Source organism: Crinia signifera, chromosome 1 (genome assembly GCF_055691185.1).
Source record: "Crinia signifera chromosome 1, ASM5569118v1, whole genome shotgun sequence".
NCBI classification, from domain to species: Eukaryota; Metazoa; Chordata; class Amphibia; order Anura; family Myobatrachidae; genus Crinia; species Crinia signifera.
The window spans coordinates 113,722,996-113,745,368 of NC_139217.1; the positions used below are offsets into that span (position 1 = coordinate 113,722,996).

Consider the following 22,373-nt stretch of genomic DNA (forward strand, 5'->3'; position numbering starts at 1 on the left):
CGCCACGCTTCGGGTTGGCGTCTATAGCGGGGTGGCGTTAAAATTGAGGGCCATTTAAAACATATGGGGTGGGTTTCTATACAAATGGGGTGTTTTGGGGCATTTCACATTCAAATCAATGGAAAATCGCGTCGATCGCATCGCATGCAATTTGGTTGGCATGCGATGCAATCTACGCGATTTTTTCCAACGCGATGCTCACAATCAAAATCGGTGGGGCCGTGCTAGGAAACAAGGGTACTTGTTTCCTAGCACGGCCACAATCGCGGGCATCGGGTGTCATTTTTAGTGGTATACGACGCGACCGACGCGATGCCCCCGATTTTCCCATTGAAATGCATAGAAAAAAGCCAAAATCGCGTCGGTCGCGTCGTATGCGGCTAAAAAAGCCTTAAATGGTCCAGACGCGATGCCCGCGATTTCCCCATAGGGAACAATGTTAAATGCCTCAATTTAGCCGCGATGCCCCCGATTTCCCATAGGAAACAATGTTAAATGGGTCAATTTCACCAAATCATCATAGGGAACAATGGTAAATGGGCCAGAAAGCCCCAAAAACACCCCAGAACAGTGAAATGTCCCCCCAAAAGTACTTTACGCCACCCCACGATCAACGCGAACCCGAAGCGTGGCGAGCGGCGGCGGTACGCGTCCTCCGACCTTTTCATACCCCCACTATCCACGTCGGCGTGGAGTTGAGAATAGAATAGTGTGGCGAGCGCAGCGAGCCACCGAGCCCGAAGCGTGGCGAGGGGACGCGGATACCTTCACAGGTAAACGCGTCCCTTCGCGGGCTTCACAGGTATCCGCGTCCGCTTGCCACGCTTCGGGCTCGGTGGCTCGCTGCGCTCGCCACACTATTCTATTCTCGACTCCACGCCAACGTGGATAGTGGGGGTATGAAAAGGTCGGAGGACGCGTACCGCCGCCCCTCGCGGGCTCGCTGCGCTCGCCACACTTCGGGTTCGCGTTGATCGTGGGGTGGCGTAAAATACTTTTGGGGGGACATTTCACTGTTCAGGGGTGTTTTGGGGGGTTTATGGCCCATTTAACATTGTTCCCTATGATGATTTGGGTAAATTGACCCATTTAACATTGTTTCCTATGGGAAATCGGGGGCATCGCGGCTAAATTTAGGCATTTAACATTGTTCCCTATGGGGAAATCGCGGGCATCGCGTCGCGACCATCGCACCCGATTTTTTAGTGCTTGCGATGGCCGCGATGCCCCCGATTTTTCCTCACGATGCCCACGATCATGATCGTTGTGGCCGTGCTAGGAAACAAGTACCGAAACAAGTACCTATAGTTATATATAGTTGTAGAACCAATGCACTCACGGTTTATGTAGATTCATGTGTGGTGCTCCCATCAGGCACATATATAGTGATTGCTATATGGTCCAAGTCCACAATTCAATACAATTAGGGCACTCACCAATCAGCAGTAAATAAATTCCTTTATTGCTTCACATCAAAGCACAGTTAAGCTGGGACAAGGCCTTGTCCCAGTACCCCTACCTCTTGGTTGGATTGCTAAGAATTGCTGCTTATATTGCCACTGCCTTGAAAAAGGTCCGCACCAGGATTGTAATGTTGGCAGGCTAACTTTTTGATTGGATTAAACTCTGGATTTACACATTCATGAGAAGACTGGTGAGTGCTGTTTTTTCCTTTTGAGATTTCTGGGTATGTAATTGGGAGTGCTGACTCCTTACAGTACTCTCTAAACAGCACCCCAGCTGCAGGGCTTTTAGTTTGTTTATATAAATATATATATATATATATATATATATATATATATATATATATATATATATATATATATATATACACAGCAGCCGCGGCACTCCCAGGACTTTCAAGCAAAACGATACACAGACACAGGTCTTGTAGCAATGTTTCGGGCCATTAATAGACCGTTTTCAAGGGCTTGAAAACAGTCTATTAAAGGACCAAAACGTTGCTACAAGACCTGTGTCTGTGTATCATTCTGCTTGAAAGTCCTAGGAGTGCCGCCGCCGCCGCTGCTGTGTATGGTTGGTGCATGTTTGCACTCAGGAAGGCACCCAGGCAATTTCTACAAGATTAACGAGTGCCGATCACGCTGCTGCTGCGCTATTTCACTATTTATATATATATATATATAATATTTATTATTTATTAACAGTTTCTTATATAGCGCACACATATTCCATAGCACTTTACAGAGTATAGTTGAACATTCACATCAGTCCCTGCCCCGGTGGAGTTTACAATCTATATTCCCTACCACATGTTACATGCACACACAGACATTCTAGGGTTAATTTTTGTTGGGAGCCAATGAGCCTACCAGTATAATTTTGGATTGTGGAAGGAAACCGGAGCACCCGGAGGAAACCCACGCAAGTACGGGGAGAATATACAAACTTCCCACAGTTAGGGTCATGTTGGGAATCGAACCCATGACCTCCGTGCTGTGAGGCAGTTATGCTAACCATTACACCATCCGTACCGCCCCAAGGGAGCTTGCTAGCTCTGTATTCTGCTAGCTCTGCAGCACACCGGCGGCTGTCTATCACCACCTGCTTAGGCGGAGATAGATAGCCACCGGCGCTGCAGAGCTAGCGGCTGTCGGGGGGCTGTCATGGCGAGTGACGGGGGGGGGTGTTACTTTCTTCCTGAGCCGGCTGGAATTGTGACAGAGTGATATGCCCTTCAGGGCTTAGCGCCCGGCAGTTGACTTGACCTTCATTGTCTCCCGGATTTCCCCCACTGCTGCCGAATACAGCTCACCCACAAAAAATTATCAGAGTACAAATGTTTAAGTAAAAATATATACAGGCAAATAGATAAACATTATTTATAGGCAGAGGCACTTCTCGTGAGAAGGATGGCCTCAGTGCAGACTCTGCCTGGGCCTCCTTCTCTCTAGCTTGTAGTGTCACTGAACCCAGAGTCTACAGCGCATGCATAGGCAGGGCCGGCGCCACCACTAGGCAAATCTAGGCATTTGCCTAGGGCGCCGGCCACTGGAGGGCGGCATTTTGCCCCCCGTGCCACGGGGGTACCTGTCCTGCGGCGCTGTGTATTTAAAGCTGGCGGTGGAGGCAGCGAGGGGTCCCTGCAGTCAATAAGAAATAACGAGCGCTATCCGCCGGGCTATGCAGAAGCGCTTCTGTTGTGAAAACACTGTCCGCACGCTGATTGGCTGAGATTCAGCCAATCAGCGTGCGCCGTGCGGCCAGTGTTTTCACAACAGAAGCGCTTCCGCATAGCCCGGCGGATAGCGCTCGTTATTTCTTATTGACTGCTTTAAATACACAGCGCCGCAGGACAGGTACCCCCCCCCCGGCACCGGGGCGCCCCCACCCTGACTCGCCTGGGGCGCTCTGGTGCCTTGCACCGGCCCTGTGCACAGGTCTTTGGTAAAGTGGCGCAACAGACATTTTCCCAGTGATTTTATTACTGCACATGTTCATAATGCCTGGAAAAAGTCTGCCACTTAATTTTCCTTATGATTTCTGCAGCGCTGCTGCTGTCTAAGCAGGAGGATAACTATCAAAGAAAATGGGTGTAGGGTGTGCACTGCGGCCCCTCTGGAACTCAGGGGCCTTTGCCTACCGCACGCACTGCACCCAAAATACCAGTGTTTATACTGTAGGTTATATACTTATACACTACTTATTCTTCTAGATTTTTATGCTGCATTTGACACTGTGGATCACACTCTTCTCCTACAAACTACACTCCCTAGGTCTTAATGTTACAACCCTTTCCTGGTTCACATCTTACCTATCTGATCGCTCTTTCAGTGTTCACTTCTCTGACTTTGCTTCCTCTTCACTACCTCTGTCATTTGGAGTTCCGCAAGGCTCAGTCTTAGGTCCTCTGCTTTTCTCCATCTATATATACTTCCTCGCTTGGCAAACTAATCTGCTCTTTTGGATTTCAGTATCACTAATATGCAGATGATACTCAAATCTATCTATCAACCCTGGGGTTGTCACCATTGGTTTTGGGCAGAGTCTCTGAATGTCTCTCTGCCATCTCATTTTGGATGTCTTCTCGCCAACTCAAACACAATATTTCCAAAACAGAATTACTTATATTCCCGCCAACTAAGAACAGTTACCATCCTGACATCTCCATCACTGTTGACAACTCGACAATCTACCCTACCCCACAAGCTCGTTGCTTAGGGGTCATCCTTGACTCTGAACTGTCCTTTCTTCCCCACATTCAATCTGTCTCCAAATCATGTTACATGCATCTAAAAAACATATCCAAAATACGACCGTATCTCACACAAGACACTACTAAATCTCTTATCCATGCACTTATTATATCCCGCATTGATTATTGCAATAGTCTCCTAACTGGTCTTCCCAAGAACAGACTCTCACCACTGCAATCCATTTTAAATGCTGCTGCTAGGCTGATCTTCCCTGCAAGATGCTAATCGTGTGCTGATCCGCTCTGCCAGTCCCTCCATTGGTTACCTGTATCTTACTGTATTCATTATAAAACACTAGCATATAAAGCTATTAACCATACTGCACCAGCATATATCTCTGCACTTATCACAAAATATCTCCCATCTCGACCACTCCGCTCTGCACAAGATCTGCGTCTCTCTTCTGCATGGGTCACTAGCTCCCATTCACTATTACAGGACTTTCATGCCATGGAATGCCCTTCCACGCACAATAAGACTCCGCTAGCCTCCAAACTTTCAAGCGTTCCCTGAAAACTCACCTCTTCAGGCAAGCCTATCATATTTAAGTTCTACACGCATAACCCTCTGAGGCACTTATGCATTATATAGCTTCCCTTCTGGACCTGTAACTTGGTGTGACTGCTATGCTATTACTGGTGCCTGTCCTTGTGTTTCCCTCCTATATCCTTATAGATTGTAAGCTTGCAGCAGGGCCCTCCTACCTCCAAGTCTGTCTGTTGTTACCCAGTTTGTTTTATCACTGTCTACTATTGTAAAGCGCAACGGAACCTGCTGCGCTATATAAGAAACTGTAAATAAATAAATAATAAATATAGCACATAGTTCTCATTCTAACACTTCTTCTTTAGTACTTTGAAAGCAGTTCACAACTAATTTGTCTACAGAACACTCTCTTCATACAGAGCCACCTTGTGGTAGCAGAGTGCAAAAGCATCTTACTTTGTGAAATGTTTCTCTTCGTCCAGTGTAGACAAGTGACTGCCTGCAAAGAAAAAAATAAATATAGGAATACAGTAAAGCACTTAGCGTAGGAGCTCAACTGTTAACTAACTATTAATTATCAGTATAATAATGGAAGACGGTCTGACCAGTCTACTCAATGTGTGCACAGTGGAAGCCTGGGTGCACCTCAATGACTCCCACTGCAAGGGGGACTGGACAGAAGGGGGGGGGGGGAGTGAATAATCTAATTTATTATATAAAGTTGTAGGACAAGTGTCTAAGAGCTGGTATCTGGATGGCTGAAAGACGGGTAAATTAACTAAGATGGGAGTTCTATTGAAGATCCTATCTATTATCTTCTAGATTGTGCTAATAAGAGGTAGAATCTGATTGGTTGCTATGGGCAACATCCCATCTTCAATAGAACTCCCATCTTAGTATTTTACCCCTTAGTGTCTAGGTCAACAATCTATAAGTCAACAAAGGCAAAAGCAAAAAGTTGACATGGAAAAGATCAAAAAGGAATTTTGGGGATTTTTTAACTTTTTCATACTCACCGCCCATTTGGACTGTGGCAAATGTGCCAAGCGCAGCACAGTAAAGCAAGAGGCTCGAAACTAGTGTCTGCCTTTTGCTGTTGACCTAATGACTGCGGACGTAGACATTATCTGCGGACTATACTAGAGAATAGCAGTGGGAGAGTGGCAGTGGGGGAGATAGATAAAAGCAATGGGGTAAGAGGTGGTTAAAAAGAGAGATAGGGAAAGCGGGTGGGGAACAAGGAGAGCCAGATAAGGGGCATGACAAGAGGGGAGAGAGATGTAGTAGGGGAGAGACAGGGAAGAGGATCATGGGTACTGTATACACGGCTATGGTATAGACGGTAGACAATGTCTAGTTTGACCGCTAATGGGCGACGGTGACTAGGTTGACATCTAAGAATGGTTGACATATCATAGGTAAGTAAGTTGACACAAGCTTTAGGTTGACATGGACAAAGTCGACCTGAATAAGGTCGACATGAGTTTTTCACATTTTTGGCGTCTATGATGACATTATGGGGGAAATTGACCAATATGAAAAACCTAGTTTTTCGTATTGGTATTTCCCCTACGGCTGCATACGACTGTTTTAGTCGTATGCAAAGTCGTGTTCCGGAGGGGAAATTACAAAGCAGTCATGTACGACTGCTTTGTAACCCTCCGATGGTGTAACAATTCGTATTAGCTGGCCGTATTTACGGCCGCTAATACGAATTTTTCTAGCAGTCTGCACGGATCAGTCAGATCCGTGCAGGCTGCAAGGTGTAAAAAAAAAAATAGAAAAATAAATATAAAAAAAAAAACGGCGTGGGGTCCAGTGTTCCCTCTAAGCTGTGCGTATGTGTGCGCGCACACAACTCGCCGAGCATGCGCACAGACATTACAACAGAGCGCACAAAGCAGCGGTGGTCCCCTTTTTGCAGTTGTGGACTCAATTAATGTGTGTTTCACCCAGTAACTACATAATGTGCTGTGTTTTGAATGTTTAAATGTTTTGAATGTTTTATATAATTTTGAAGAAAAGATAACACAAATGCTGAATGTCGTTTTCCGTTATATATAGAAGTGACGCACAAAAATAAAAATTTCCTTCCAAAGTTGCACAGCCAAAATCTTTTGCCGCACACAGCCTTCGTAAAATTAAAGGGAACATTGGTGGGGTCCCCCCCACAGCCGAAACCAGCACCAGGCTGACAGAGCCTGGAGCCGGTAATTAAAAATCAGGGAACCCGACAAATAGGGGTTCCCCGATTTTTAACAACCAGCCCCAGGCTCCTGCTCTGGGGCTGGTTCCCAAAATACGGGGGGACAAAATGAGTAGGGGTCCCCCGTATTTTAAGAACCAGCCCCAGGCAAAACCAGCCAGCAGGGTAATGCCACAGCCGGGGGGAGACTTTTTATACAAGTCCCCCCGGCCAAAGCATTCATCCCTACCGAAAAAAGATTAAACTATTGTTTTTTACTGTGGCACTACAAGTGCCAGCAAGCTGGGACTTGGAGAACCACAAGTCCCAGCCTGCTGGGCATTAAATGGCCCGCTGGCACTTGTAGTACCACAGTTAAAAAAATAGTACACAAAACACACTGACACACATTTTAAATACAAGTTTAATACACACATCACAAACACACTGATACTTACCTATCTTGATCCCGTCGGTAGGTCGCTGGCTCCGGTGTCGGCGGCTCCAGTGTCAGCGGCTCCGGGTCGGCGGCTCCGAGGTCGGCGTCCTGTCTGAAGAAAATCCATGTTGGACCTGTGGAAGTAAATCCTACTCACCAGGTCCTCCATGGATGGTCTTCTGTCTTCTCTCTTCTTTTCCAGGACTTATTTATTTTATCTTCTGTCTTCTGTCTTCTTTCTTTCCTCACGCTGCCGCCGGGACTTTCAGAGCTGGAGAGATGTTGCCTCCTCGACGTCTGGACTAAGAATGAATTCTAGCCAATCAGGAGCCGCCTAGTGGCCAATCAGGAGCCAGTAAAGTCGGCTGAAGACAGAAGACAGAAGACAGAAGAAGTCGGAGCCGCCGACCCGGAGCCACCGACACTGGAGCCGCCGACACCGGAGCCGCCGACACCGGAGCCAGCGTCCTACCGACGGGATCAAGATAGGTAAGTATCAGTGTGTTTGTGATGTGTGTATTAAACTTTTATTTAAAATGTGTGTCAGTGTGTTTTGTGTACTATTTTTTTAACTGTGGAACTACAAGTGCCAGCGGGCCATTTAATGCCCAGCAGGCTGGGACTTGTGGTTCTCCAAGTCCCAGCTTGCTGGCACTTGTAGTGCCACAGTAAAAAACAATAGTTTAATCTTTTTTTTTACACTTGAATCAGCCCGATGCCCACCGCCCAGGGGCATCGGGGACAGTGCCAGGCTTCAGCCTGGTCAGGTAAGTCCTGGAGGGGGGGGGACCCCTTCATTGGGGGGGTCCCCACTCCCCCAGGGCCCCTGGCCAGGCTGACCGGTCAGGGGGTTAATGTTTTGTCCGCGGGAACTTATATCATAAGTGTCCCCCGGCTGTGACATTACCCTGCTGGCTGGTTGTGCCTGGGGCTGGTTCTTGAAATACGGGGGACCCCTAGTCATTTTGTCCCCCGTATTTTGGGAACCAGCCCCGGACCTGGAGCCTGGGGCTGGTTGTTAAAAATCGGGGAACCCCTATTTGTCGGGTTCCCTGATTTTTAATTACCGGCTCCAGCCTCTGTCAGCCTGGTGCTGGTTTCGGCTGTGGGGGGGACCCCACGCCGTTTTTTTTTTATATTTATTTAATTTTTCTATTTTTTTACACTGAAGCCTGCACGGATCTGACTGATCCGTGCAGGCTAAAACACAAATAGAACAGGAAAATGGTGTTCTATTTTTCTGTTGTATTTGCGTGGGTGTTTCACACCACTTAGCAGCCGTATTATCAGTACGGCTGCCTAGTACATCAGGAACCACCATTCTTTTGAATGGTGATTTCTGTCGTATTCTATCGATGGTGTAAGACATTCGTATTTGTAAATACAAATACGAATGTTCCATCTTTAGGACTACGAATTGTTGTATTTTTGGGATTGTAAATCCCGAAAATACAAATTCGTAAAAAAAAGGTGTATTTCTCCCTACGAATACACCTTTTTTCTACGAATCCATTTTGGTAAATGTCCCCCTATGAATCAAGGGACCACCTTTGGTTTCTGCAAGGGTGATGGAATGAGAGTAAGAAAAGGAGTGTGAGAGAGGCAGTGACAACGAGGGGCGAGAGAGCAGAATGGGGGCATAATGCAGGGAGGATACCTGTAGAGCTTAAACATTTGCTAAAGTTACTGATAAAACTACAGTGTATGGGTAATCCATAAACTCTGCAATTCTGCATTATTACAGACACATTCTATGTACACATATTATGTATTATAATTATATGTGTCTCCCTGTATTGTTCCTTTGTACGGCGCTGCGAAACACTTGTGGCGCCTTATAAATAAAATTATAATAATAATATGTGGTAGTAACAAGTTATAGCACCACATGTGCACAATTAAATGCCTCAAGTGAGGAAAAAAAATGTTTGTTTTTTTATACAATTATTGTTTTTGCAAATACAACACCTAGCAACTCACAAGACTTTTACACCGGATATTCTACGTGTACATTTAAAATACAAAACAGTGCTCCACGGCAACTTGTGAAGCATTTACGGCCACTACTGATCATGTGTGGGCGGCACGGACGGTGTAATGGTTAGCATTACTGCCTCACAGCATGAGGTCATGGGTTCGATTCCCACCATGGCCCTAACTGTGCAGAGTTTGTATATTCTCTCCTTGCTTGCGTGGGTTTCCTCTGGGTATTCCAATCCAAACATATACTGGTAGGTTAACTGGCTTTCAAAATAATTAACCCTAGAATATGTGTGTGAAGTAAGAAAATGAGCACCTATGTATTTGCACAATTGCATTACTGCAATATACCAGCACTGGGCGTATTGTTGATGCTATCTTTTCTTTCAGCATTACAGTAAAAAAAAAATAAAAAAAAATAATATATATATATTTGGTTGTGGTGTGTGGGTAAGAGTAATTTGACATTTTGGTGAGAGGAAATCTATATTCGAATATCTTTTCACCAAGGTCATGTTTATGAATCATTAAATTTTAGCACTATTTCCAGCAGTTTATAACACCCAGCAAAACATTAGCAAATAGCAAAGCAAATTAATGCAGCATGGCATGTCATAACGTCATCCTACCATCTGATGAGGCAGGATTACACCCCCTTGGGAGATAAGTGATATAAACAAGCACGCCATTGTAGAAATAATGTACTGTATGAATGGAAATCAGCTTGATAAAGCCAGATAAGAAGAACATTATGGCAGTAGCTGGAATGTAATACATACTTCCTTTCCTCATATAGTTCATCCATTTGTCAAGATCATCCATCTCGATTTCCATCACTGATGGGGTGTCCTCTTCAAATATAGGACTGACAAAAAAGGAGTAAAGGTACATTCTCAATAATTCATAGCACTGACCACGGGTCTATAGAACATGCAGAGAAAATGTCACGTCTCCAGGAGCCGATAATCACAACAATATATATAAGAAGCTCTGCAAACACTGTCATTGGCAGGCAATTCAACTAATTGGAATACGCCCTTCTTATTTACTTCACCGTAATAATTTGAAAATAAATGTCAGGAAGATTATGGTCAGGTGACTGTCCTGGCACAATCCAATAAACATCATCTGTCTTCATTTATGTTAAAGGCAGAGAAAAAGTAAAAAAAAAAAATTGAAAATGTAACACTGTAAATGTTTGTCCTCTGCTACCGACAACGATACAATAGCACTATGGCAGCACTAATGAATAATACAATATGCAGGTATTTGTTTTTGTAGAGAAATTACAGTGCATAAATTATATTATGCTATTGCTTATGCAGACAACCACAACACTATGAGGGTGGTTATTGTATTGAAAGAGATTGCACTAGGTAAATTACAAAACATGGTGATCATTAGTCATGCATCAAGCTTGTACCCAAGAGTCAGCAAGCCAATGGAGGGGGAGCAGCAAGATCAACGAGGGGGTTTACCCAATTCCCCCCACATCAAGTATAGAGATTATCTACTTTGCTATCCTGTGCAGTGGACAAAATGACTCCCAGAAAACAGAATAGGTCATGTCACACTTGTGAATCTAGCTCTGCTTTACAGTATGTAGCACTCTGGCAACAAATCAGAGTGCAGCTGATCCTGATATCCTGTCAGAATTTATCTGACTGCTCTGATTTATGGCCTGCCAGTCTTACCCCAGCAATCTGAGTGGAGAGGACATGGCAGATGTTTAGGGACAGGTACACCTTAAAATATAAAAATGCTACATCCATGCAGATATCGGGCATGGTGTGTGAGATAGATCACACTCGCAATATTGTCTGAGATATTGGACCATTTGCCTATTAACATATCTTGCATTAGGCTAATGTTCCTAAATAACCCAAAAATGAGCCAAATGTTTCATTATAATCAAACAGCATCTAATATTGCTAAATGTGGTGAAATATGAGTTGTATGTGGCCGTCTCCTCACTGCACCAACAGGCATATTTTTGCTCCAGAAATTATCTGGTCGCTATACACAATCCTAAATTCAATTAATTAATTCCACTAACTTCATAATACATCTAAAACTTTGTCTTGATAGACTTCTTAACCCCCTCTTAGATGTGCATCTGACCAGTGCCTCATTCCCTCTCTGATAAGCACCTCTAATTTTCAGTTCCCAAAACTTCTCCTTTGTCACTAGTCACGTCTCATTATACCAGATAAGCCTCTCTTCCTGCCTACAAATCTTCAGCGTCTAAAAAAACACCTCTTTTCCACAGTCTACCTTTTCCTGACTTATACTACTGATGTTAGTACGTTAGTCGTTAGTACACCCTTACTAGTGTGCCGATTTCCACCCAAGATCATACTTAAGGGGTGTACACACGGAGCAAATTTGTGCTATTTTCTATGCAATCTGACCAGATTGCTTAGAAAGTAAGCACAGATCTCTCCGTGTGTATGCTCCGAGAGATTAAATATCTCTTGCTAACTAAGTCAGTGCATGCAGTCCCAATCTAGTTAGATTGCTTAGTACATGACTGCAAATCTCTCTGTGTGTACAGAATGAGAGATACTGATCGCAATCTCTCATTCTGAACAACTACCCGGCCTTTTTTAGCTTAAGCAAAATTGCTAAGAGAAATTGCTTAGCAAAATTGTTTAGCACAAATCACTGCGTGTGTATGTGCTCTGCATGGGAGATCTTGACACTAGCAATATTGCTTAGCAAAATTGCTTAGCAAAATTGCTTAGCATAGATCTCTACGTGTGTATGCCCCTTTACTGCTCTTATCTCATAAACCCTTACTCCCAGATCCCCTCCCTCCCCCATACAAAAAATATCTATACAGTAGTACTTATCTTGTCTACTTTGTTTGCCTTGTACTTTGTATGCACTGTCGGCTGCCTTAAATTCCAATAATAATGAATTGCCATTTGGGAAGGATCGACCAGTATTACCTGTTGTTGTTGACTGGTTGTAAGGTGTTGCTTAGTATGCTGGTGTGATATAATTTGGTAATAATAATATATAACAGTACCTAATTACCAGTCGTTATAATTATTCACAGGTACATATTTATGTCTGTGTAACCCTCAGGGCAGTTGTACGTAAAATAAAGAAGCTGTTGCCAATTACCGAAAGCCAGGGTGCTAAAGATGCCGTAAATGTATTGTGTTACCATTCATGCATCATTAATGGCAGATTATTAAACCTGCTCAGTTTTTCTATTAAAAGATTTAATTTCTGCTTTATAGGTGAGAAATACTTCTTTGTCAGGTCTCCGTAATAATCACTGGGCTAAGGAATTGGAAATGTTACAGCAAGGAAACGCTGGAGGGAGAGGCAGGGAGATTATATTGAATGAATATATGCACTGTAACCTGACACAAATCCAATGGTTAAAGCAACAATTCCTGTTCTGTCATGTGGAATACAAAAGACTGAAAGACACAATGACATAGTACATAAAATCAGTATATATAAAAAATAAATTATAGTCTTATTTACAAAAAAAAGTTACCTTTTAATATCCTCACTTGTTGGCACATCTGAAAAAAAAATACTTTTGTTATTTATAGCATTAAGAAAGGAAAGTCTTAAGATGTTAATTTGAAAGTGTTCTAAAGGAGAACCCTTCCAGATCAATCATAGATGGTTCTCCATTTACTCTTGCCAAGCCTGTATTATTAGTTTGATTTATATTGTTGTATTACTATTATGATGAGTACATCAAACCTAAATTAGGGCCTTATTCTAGTTCACTCTTTCTGACAAAATCCTTCTTAGATGGACAAAACCATGTGCACTGCAGGTGGGGCAGATGTAAAATGTGCAGAGAGACTTAGATTTGGGTGAGATATTTTGTTTCTGTGCAGGGTAAAAACTGACTGATTTATTTTTACACTGCAATATAGATCTTACTTTGAAGGAAAACCCCACCCAAATCTAACTCTCTGCCCCATCTGCCCCACCTGCAGTGCACATGGTTTTGTCCATCTAAGAAGGAATTTGTCAGAAAGAGTGAACCAAAATAACCCCCTTAGTAACTAGTCATCCTACATGGCAACACTGCTTCACTCTGTGGCCAGTATTCAATGCTCTTGATTCACCATTTTTTTTCGGTGAACAGGTCTGTTGTTCGGTGAAACTGTGAACTTTTTCACCGAAAATGTTATTCGCTGTATTCATTGATCGCCGAAAGCGAACAGTGAATTCCTGGCAATTCCCCGTTATATAGTCGCTGCAATTCGCTGGTGTATTTCAATGTGTCGACATGTTGACTGTCTACCTAGACACTGTAGACCTATCAGATACTAATCGGAGTTGGATGGAACTTGGCTGGATCTTTTTTTTCAGTAAATTTGGGGGCAGCATCGAGGCAATGACATTGTGAGCACATGGATCCTGAGAATGTCATAAGTGAGTTGGCACATAGACCTCTTACACGTAACACTGGGCTGGTGCAAGTGCAGATACCAAACATAATAGTTATGGCAGCAGAGCTGCATAAAATCATTGGCAACATACTGTAACTTTATGCTTTCAAAGGCACAAACCCCCTCATAGGGCAACAGAAAGAGGCTCTGAATATGGACCTTATTCAGGTCCGTTCGCACCAGTGCTTCATTCGCATGGGGACCTATGTTTCATTAATGTGCATGCGTATTTCTGCGCATGTGCCTATGCAGGGTGCGTGCACCCATGCGAACAGTCTGTTCACTGGGTGCACGCACCCAACACAGCGGGCGGGGGACAGAGAGGGGCGTGGTGCGCTGGCAGCCCCATTAGCATATGAGAATGCTAGCTGGTCGTTCTCATGCTAATGAGGCCATCATGCAGGTGGGGGGCGGGCAGCTGACATCAGCGGATGGCAGCTGCCCGCCTATTTCCTCTCCAGTATGCACGCATATGTAAGGTTGCTCAGAGCTACCTTAAATATGCGTGCACCTTCCACATCTTTCGATGGTCGTGACAATCAAAAGATGTGGAAGGTTCCTCCTGCCCTGCGAATAGATATTACTGCGTAACATCCATTCTCATGCCCTGCGAGCGAGTCGCCCTTGCGAATAGATATTACTGCGTAGCCAAACATTTGCAATGCGGGGATTGCTTGATTCACAAGGGTGCGAATTTGCATCTGAGCGAATCAAACAGAATAACCCCCTATATGTAGAGGAACAACCCCAAACAAACTGTGCACCCCAGAAGCTTGCAGTTCTACCACAGGATTAGACCCTGATGGCCAATACCAGGTATGTGGACCAAAACAAATGATCAAAACTACTCGCCTTCTTATTAATGCACTGGTGATTCCTTTTTAATGACTTCCATTGAGAGCTAAATGGTTAGATGCAGGTTTCAGGTTTCTGTCTAAATATAGTCATGCATAAAACAAAGACTGTATCAAATGTTCATTGGAAGAACATAATGTCACTTGGTCATCAATTCTAGAATACATAGCTAGTCAACAATTCTGTCTAATACTGGATAAAAGGTATGCAGTATATGGGGCATACTCAGCTAGTCCCTCATTGTGATTGACTGTGACTGGTTAAAGAACAAGCTTACTGGGCTCTATTAGTCAATAATAACGGATAGCAGTTTAATCTGACCAAAGAGATGTTAAGGGCTATGGGTAACCAATCAGAATCTACTTCTTATTTAATTAGCATCTTCTAGAACAGTGATGGCTAACCTTGACACTCCAGCTGTTCTTGAAATACACATCCCAGCATGCCCTGCTACAGTTTTACTATTTGGCCATGCTAAAACTGATGCAGGGTATGCTGGGATGTGTAGTTCAACGGATTCTGTACTGAATCCCGGCGGTCGGGATCCCGGCGTTCAGAATCCCGATGCCGGAATCCCAACAGCCAAAATGCTGACAAGGGGGGGACGTGGATCCCCCCCCCCCTTGCGGGCTCACTGCGCTTGCCACGCAGCGGGCCCGGTGCCTCGCTACGCTCGGCACACTCATTTATTCTCCCTCCAGGGGTGTCGTGGACACCCACGGAGGGAGAATGTGTCGGGATTTCGGCGGTCGGGATTCTGAACGCCGGGATCCCGACCGCCGGGATTTTAACTGCATCCCAGTTCAACAACAGCTGGAGTGTCAAGGTTAGCCATCACTGTTCTAGAAGATAATATATAGTATCTCATTGGTTGCCATGGGCAACATCCCATCTTCAATAGAACTCCCATCTTTTTCTTTTTTTTTAAGTATTTTTATTCATTTTACAAGTGAACATAACATTACATTAGCAGGTAACAAGATGTCATACCATTTGATTTACAGTTGAGAGTCAGTGTACATTTTGGGTTACATGTCTTGGAGGAATAAAAGCAGGTATCAAGGCATATCTATCCATAATACAGTTATCTAATCTCAGGGAATAGATAGTCAGCCAGCTGACCTTTGGAGATGGTGCGTGTCTCAGTAACTAGTATGGATGAAACCTTCTACTCACAGGCACATAACTATGTAATTAGTGAACCATTTGGTACGTATAAAATATCTGAACAATAACTATGATAACTGGGGGGGGGGATTGAAGAGAGTGCATTACAGTACGGATACATTCTTTGCGATTTTAGGCATGAATAGATGTCCCTTGTTTGGGCATCTTAATGTGCATGTTTGTGCAATGTACTATGTTGGGTCCACATTGTTTTTCTTAGATAAGGGCAGTGTCCCTGTTGCTTGGTCATACCAGGGCCATGTGCAGGTCCAGGGTTTCTAAGATTTTGTTCTGAGTGGCCGAGGGTTTAGTCCGGATATACGGTTCCCATTTCTTTAGAAAGGATGTCGTAATTGAGTGTGAGGAGTGAATGATGTTATATCTATCAAAAGACATGTAACTATTCAGCATTTCCTCCACTTCTGATATATTGGGCTTATGATTGTTAATCCATGACTTCAGGATTACCTTTTTTGCCACTGTGAACAAAACCGTTAGGAATGGTATGAGATAACTTTGATTTGTGTCTATTTGCCAGGCATCAAAATTGAGGAACAGTACCGGTACTGGGAGTAATCTAACCTTCAGTGAAAGGGTCTTATCTAAGTAGTATATGATTTTGAACCAGAACTTCTTTATGTGCCCGCAGGTCCAGAAATTGTGGATGAAGGATGCCGAGTGGTATCCGCATTTCAAGCATCTTGCTGTCTCCGTGGGATCGAAGTAGCTGCGCTGCTTCTGTGACAAGAAAGCTCTATGTATGGTTTTGTAATGTGTTTCTTGCAGGGCCACAGATTGAAGGGTTTTCATTGAGACTTAGTAATATTTATATATGTCATTTGTTTGTATATGTGGAATATCACTCCATGAGGACGTTGTTTTCTCCTGCAACTCTAATAAAGGTTTTTTCTGCAGTTCTGTGTATATGAGTTTTGTTTTAAAGTTATCATTCTGGAGTTTCGTCACCCATGAGTGGAGCAAGGAGTGGGAAGATGCTATTATGCTTTGGATAGGGAGTGAGGTGGCAAAGTGTTGTAGCTGCATAATCGGGAATAGAGCGTTACTGGGTAATCTGTAAGTCTCCTGAAGGTGAGAAAAAGGGAGGATCTTTCCACCCGGGTCAAATACTTGGGTTATTAGTTTCAGACCTTTGCTCTCTATTCTGTTGAAGATAGGGCTATTCACTCCCGGAGGGAAGAAGGAATTGCCACATATGGGAATCCATTCTGAGGTTTTTGGGTCTAAATCAGTTTTGGAGCAGACGGCGTGCCAGGCCTTGTGGATGTCCTGGAAAAGGGGGTTCTTATAGACTTGGGTTGGGATTTGCTTTTCTGTAAGGTGGATTAATGCTTTTGGTGAGTATGGAACTGTCCAATTCATACAAGGAATACTGGTCAGCCTCCTGTAGCCAACCCACTGCAAAGCGGGCTAGGAGTGAACAGGAATAATTCAATAGGTCTGGGAGTCCCAAGACCCCGTTAGCTTTGGACAACTTAAGCTTTTCTGCTGAGATCTTTGGCTTTTTCCCATTCCATATGAATTTTGAGCAGGCCTGGGTTAGGTTTTTAATGTCTGATGGCAGGATTTTGGTAGGTAGCATCTGCAGCGGGTACATTATCCTTGGGAAGATTACTGATTTTATAACTTCAATTCTACCTAGGAGGGAGAGGGGTAGGGTGATCCAATCCTGGAGTGTCTTCAGAATTTTTTCTATAGTTGGGGGTAATTCTTTTTATATAAGTCGGATATTTGACAGGGATTTGAATACCAAGATATTTTATGTGGGAGGTTTGGATTTTTATTGAGTGTAAAGTGTCTGTGGGCGGGAATGAGGGTGGGGGGCCTGTCAAGGGCAGCAGCTCAGATTTTTCTATGTTGACTTTATATCCCGAAAAGCTGCCGAAGGTCTGTAGTATTTGAAATATCAATGGGATGGCGTGCTGTGGATGTGACAGAAATAGTAACATGTCATCCACGAATAATGATACGCGGAGATCTATATGGCGGATTTTGATTCCCTGAAATTCAGGGGAGTCTCTCAGAGAGATAGCGAGTGGTTCCAGTGCTAGTGCAAACAGCAATGGAGAGAGGGGACATCCCTGTCTCGTCCCTCTCAAAATAGGGAAAGGGTCCGACAGCACACCATTGCATATGATTCTAGAAGATGCACCCTCGTACATCGTTGAGATGAATTCTATGAAGGATTCTGGGAATGCAAAGCGTCTTAATGTATGGTGCAGGTGATCCCAGTGTACCATGTCGAAGGCCTTCTCCGCATCCAGCGATAGGATTGCCTTCGGGCCCTGCGACATGGCACACCGGGAAGCATGAACCGCCGCCAAGACACGTCTAATATTAATAACAGAGCTCCGTCCCATAACGAAGCCAGTCTGGTCTATGTGTATCAGTTTGGGGAGAATTAGTTTAAGTCTTTCAGCCATTATTTTCATGAGTAGTTTGTAGTCAATATTCAATAACGAAATTGGCCTATATGAGCTTGGGGAGGAGAGGTCCCTGCCTGGTTTTGGGAGCACTCTGAGTGTGGCAGCGTTAAAGTGGCTGGGTATAGATTTGGAAGATAAAATAGAGTTGAATACGTTAGTGAGGATTGGGATTAGTTTTGCTGATTGTAGTTTATAGTACTCTGGCGTTAGGCCATCTGGGCCAGGCGCCTTGCCTAGTTTAAGGTTGGAGAGGGCCCATGCTACTTCTTGTTGTGTTATAGCCTGTGTGAGACAGTTTGAGTCTGATTCCGATAGTTGGGGGTAGTAAGGCCATCCCAAAATTTCGCAGAGTTTTCTTGATTGGAATTGGGCTTCGAATATAGATTTGTGTAAAAATCGCATAGGACTTGAGCTGTTTGAGGTAGTGATGTTGTTAAAGTGTTGTCTGCTTTACGCAGGGGTCTTATTGTTGCTGGGGTCCTCTGTAACTGAAGGAGAGAGGAGAGGAGTTTGCTAGATTTATTCCCAAACCTATGGAATCTGGCTCGCTTAGTGTAGGAGTATATTGACTCTGATCTCTCTATCAAGCTTTCATAAGTCCCTTTCGCAGCTAAGTATGTGGCCCTTGAGTTGGGAGAGGGGGAGGCCCTGAAGTCTCTAAAGGCGTCACCCAGTTTCAGTTGGGCTTGTAAAAATTCTCGTTTTACTGGGTTTTTTTTTAAATGTGCCATCTGGGAGATTATTTCCCCTCTGATCGTGGCCTTCGACGCCTGCCAAAACAACTTGTCCACCTCTACCGTCCCTGCATTGTCTTTAGAGTAATTTTCCCAGGCAGTCTTGACTGCATTTCTTAGATGAATGGAGGAAGCTAGGGCGGGGGGGCATCTCCATGATGTAGTAGTGGTATTTTTCTTTGCAAAGTGGAGTTTAATATGTACCACTGCGTGATCTGAAATTACTATTGGGGAAATTTCAGCATATTCTACTTTGGGCAGGAGGTAATGTGAGAGGAGGATATAGTCTATACGTGACATTCTGCCTGCTGATTCAGATAGACATGTGAAGTTTTGGTCAGTGGGGTGTAGCACTCTCCATGCATCCAGCATTTGCAGCTGTTCACAGAGTTTGGGAATACCAAATTTTGGGAGCTTTTGTGGGGCAGTAGGATGGGCCTGCCTGTCTAATAGGTTTGAGGACACGAGGTTCATGTCGCCACAAATAATGGTTGGGATATGTAAGTAAGGGGTTAGTACAGTTATCAAGTGTCTAAAGAAAGGATTAGAATATTGGTTGGGAGCATAAACATTCAAGCATAAAAATTCTTGCTGCTCATACTTCATAATACACAAAACATATCGTCCCTGGGGGTCAGAAATGACCTTTGTTACTTCAATATCAATATTGCTTTTAGCTAGGATCACCACTCCCCTCGCTTTTGAAGTGTAGGAGAAGGATGCCAGAAGATATCACTTTAACATATTAAGCTTTACTACCTCCTTGGGTAGCAAATGCGTTTCTTGAATACACACTAAATCGATGCGTAGCTTATTTAAGTGTACCAACATTCTTTTTCTTTTGATTGGGGAGTTGATTCCTCCCACATTCCAGCTTCCTATATTAAGTGCCATAACATTTGTTGTACAGTTTCATCTATGAATAGGACAAGTCTAACATAAACATTCAATAGTATACATGCAGCTGGAGGGCCACACTCTCTTCTGAGGGGGGGTTGGTAGGGGGGGGAGAAAGGTAGGGGGGGAAGGGTGTAGTAGGTAAAACATAAACATGTTTTTTAAAAGCCATATTGGCGTGCTTCCGTAGAAGAAAGGGTGAGAAAAACACATCTCACCTTGTAACGATTTCTTGTAGGCACCTTCGCCTACCAGCTCACTTATAAAAATTAGCTAAGCCTAGTTCCCTTTGGGCTAATTACGTAATCAGCAATATCTCACCATAAGTCCGCACAACTTAGAGAACCTGGCATATAGTAAGTGTCTCTTCAGAGGCTCTCATTGTCTTTTTTGTAGCAACGGAGATGGGACTGGCCTGTAAATAGAACTCCCATCTTAGTAAATTTAACCCTAAGAGGTTTATTTACTAAGCTGGGAGTTCTATTTCAGATGGGATGTTCTGCCTATGGGCAACCAGTCAGATTATATCTATTATCTTCTAGAAGGTGATAAATAAATAAGAAGTAGATTCTGATTGGTTGCCCATAGCTACATCCAGGGCTGGATGCTGATTGGCTGAATCTCAGCCAATCAGCGAGCGGCAAGTGACCTGCTCTGAACTGCCGCCCTCCAGTGGCTTGCGCCTTAGGCAAATGCCTAAAGCTACCTAGTGGTGGTGCCGGCCATGGCAACATCCCATCTGAAATAGAACTCCGATCTTCGTAAATAAACCCATAAGAGTCTTACAATATGTTTGCACCACGTGGTAGAATTTATGAATTGTGATTTTAATGCATGATTAATTTGAGGATATTGTAAAATGCCATGGGGGAAAAGCAAAATTCAGATGCGATTTCAGAGTAGCTTTCTGAAACAGCATTTATGCCAAAACATTAATATAACAGTCAGTCGGAGACTGAATGTAACTCCATTATCCCACCGTAGAGGTAAAGTGGAATAATATTGATTAACACAAACAAGTTCATGGGCATCCCTCCATGCACTGCAAACTATCCCAATTACAGTGGTAATATATTTATATACTGCCATAAAGCACATATATGGTGATTTTGTTAACGTTAGAAGTTAGCTGGTGATGTAACCAGTGCTGCAAATGTTAATTTTGGGCATCCTCGTATTATAAATGTAATCATAATGCCTTGTCTGTCTTTTTACTTATAACCTTGGAACAATAAGACTATATTTTGTCTCTAGTTTTAGGATTTTAATGTTTTTCCATTAAGACTTCTGTAATTGAAGTGGTTAGGATTAGCACCTGTTCTATAAGGATAGAACATGCATATAAAACTATTAACCATACTGCACCAGCATATATCTCTGCACTTATCACAAAATATCTCCCATCTCGACCACTCCGCTCTGCACAAGATTTGCGTCTCTCATCTGAGCGGATCACTAGCTCCCATTCACTATTACAAGACTTTCATCGGGCTGCTCCCATCCTATGGAATGCCCTTCCATGCACAATTAGACTCTCCGCTAGCCTCCAAACTTTCAAGCGTTCCCTGAAAACTCACCTCTTCAGGCAAGCCTATCATATTTAAATTCTACACGCATAACCCTCTGAGGCACTTATGTATTATATAGCTTCCCTTCTGGACTTGTAACTTGTTGGGACTGCTATGCTATTACTGATGCCCGTCCTTGTGTTTCCCTCCTATATACCTAATAGATTGTAAGCTTGCAGCAGGGCCCTCTAACCTCCAAGTCTGTCTGTTACCCAGTTTGTTTTATCACTGTCTACTATTGTAAAGCGCAACGGAATCTGCTGCGCTATATAAGAAACTGCAAATAAATAAACATGGAACTAGAGCAATAAAGAACCTGGAGCAGTTGCAGGATGATCAGAAATAAGAAATGAGTAGAACTAAACAGAGTATAGAACTCAAGACTGACAAGAGTAACTGACAGTAACCAGGGGCATAGGGGTGAGAATGTAGATCACATGACCAGGGTATTGATGTATGACTATAATATGGGAATAACAAAAACCAAACTGCAACCAATGCAGGAAAAAGTCACAGCATCCTACTCTAACAGCTAACTCTATTGTTTCCCCTAGAAACCACTGGTCCCTGCAATGCTAAGGCTTCACCTTTAACAGCCACGTTTAAAAGGCCATCCCGTCTGTTACTACCACATCTGAATTAGGCCCTATCTACTAACTAGCTACATAGCTCTAATTGTTTTCAGTTGTCAAATAAGTTGTCTTTCTTCTTCAATTCCACATAAAAAAGCAGTCCTAGGTAGACCTTATACACAACTCGCTGATGGCATGTCTCAGTGCTCTCTTCACCTGTCACAACTGTAATGTTTGATGGAATCGGTGGTGTAGCAGGAGTAATGGAGACAGATGATTTAGGATTAAAGCGTGCAGGTTTTATGAAATTCTTGTTCATAAAGATAGAAGTCAACTTAGAATACAACACAAGACCTCTTGGAATTAATAGCAGTCTCTAACTTTGGGACTGAGAATAAT

The 22,373-nt window shown here is 43.5% G+C and overlaps 1 protein-coding gene across 6 annotated transcripts in view; it reads right to left on the bottom strand.

Moving 5' to 3' along the window:
- The window catches only part of TMEM154 (transmembrane protein 154), a 57,375-nt gene that overhangs the window by 16,297 nt on the left and 18,705 nt on the right, over window positions 1-22,373 (bottom strand). For all 6 annotated transcript variants that reach the window (XM_083171818.1, XM_083171800.1, XM_083171809.1 and 3 more), the window contains 3 exons: window positions 12,822-12,849; window positions 10,087-10,172; window positions 5,160-5,202 (listed from right to left, as the gene is read on the bottom strand). In XM_083171818.1, coding sequence (XP_083027944.1) covers window positions 5,160-5,202; window positions 10,087-10,172; window positions 12,822-12,849 — 157 coding nt within the window. The remainder of the gene's footprint in view (window positions 1-5,159; window positions 5,203-10,086; window positions 10,173-12,821; window positions 12,850-22,373) is intronic.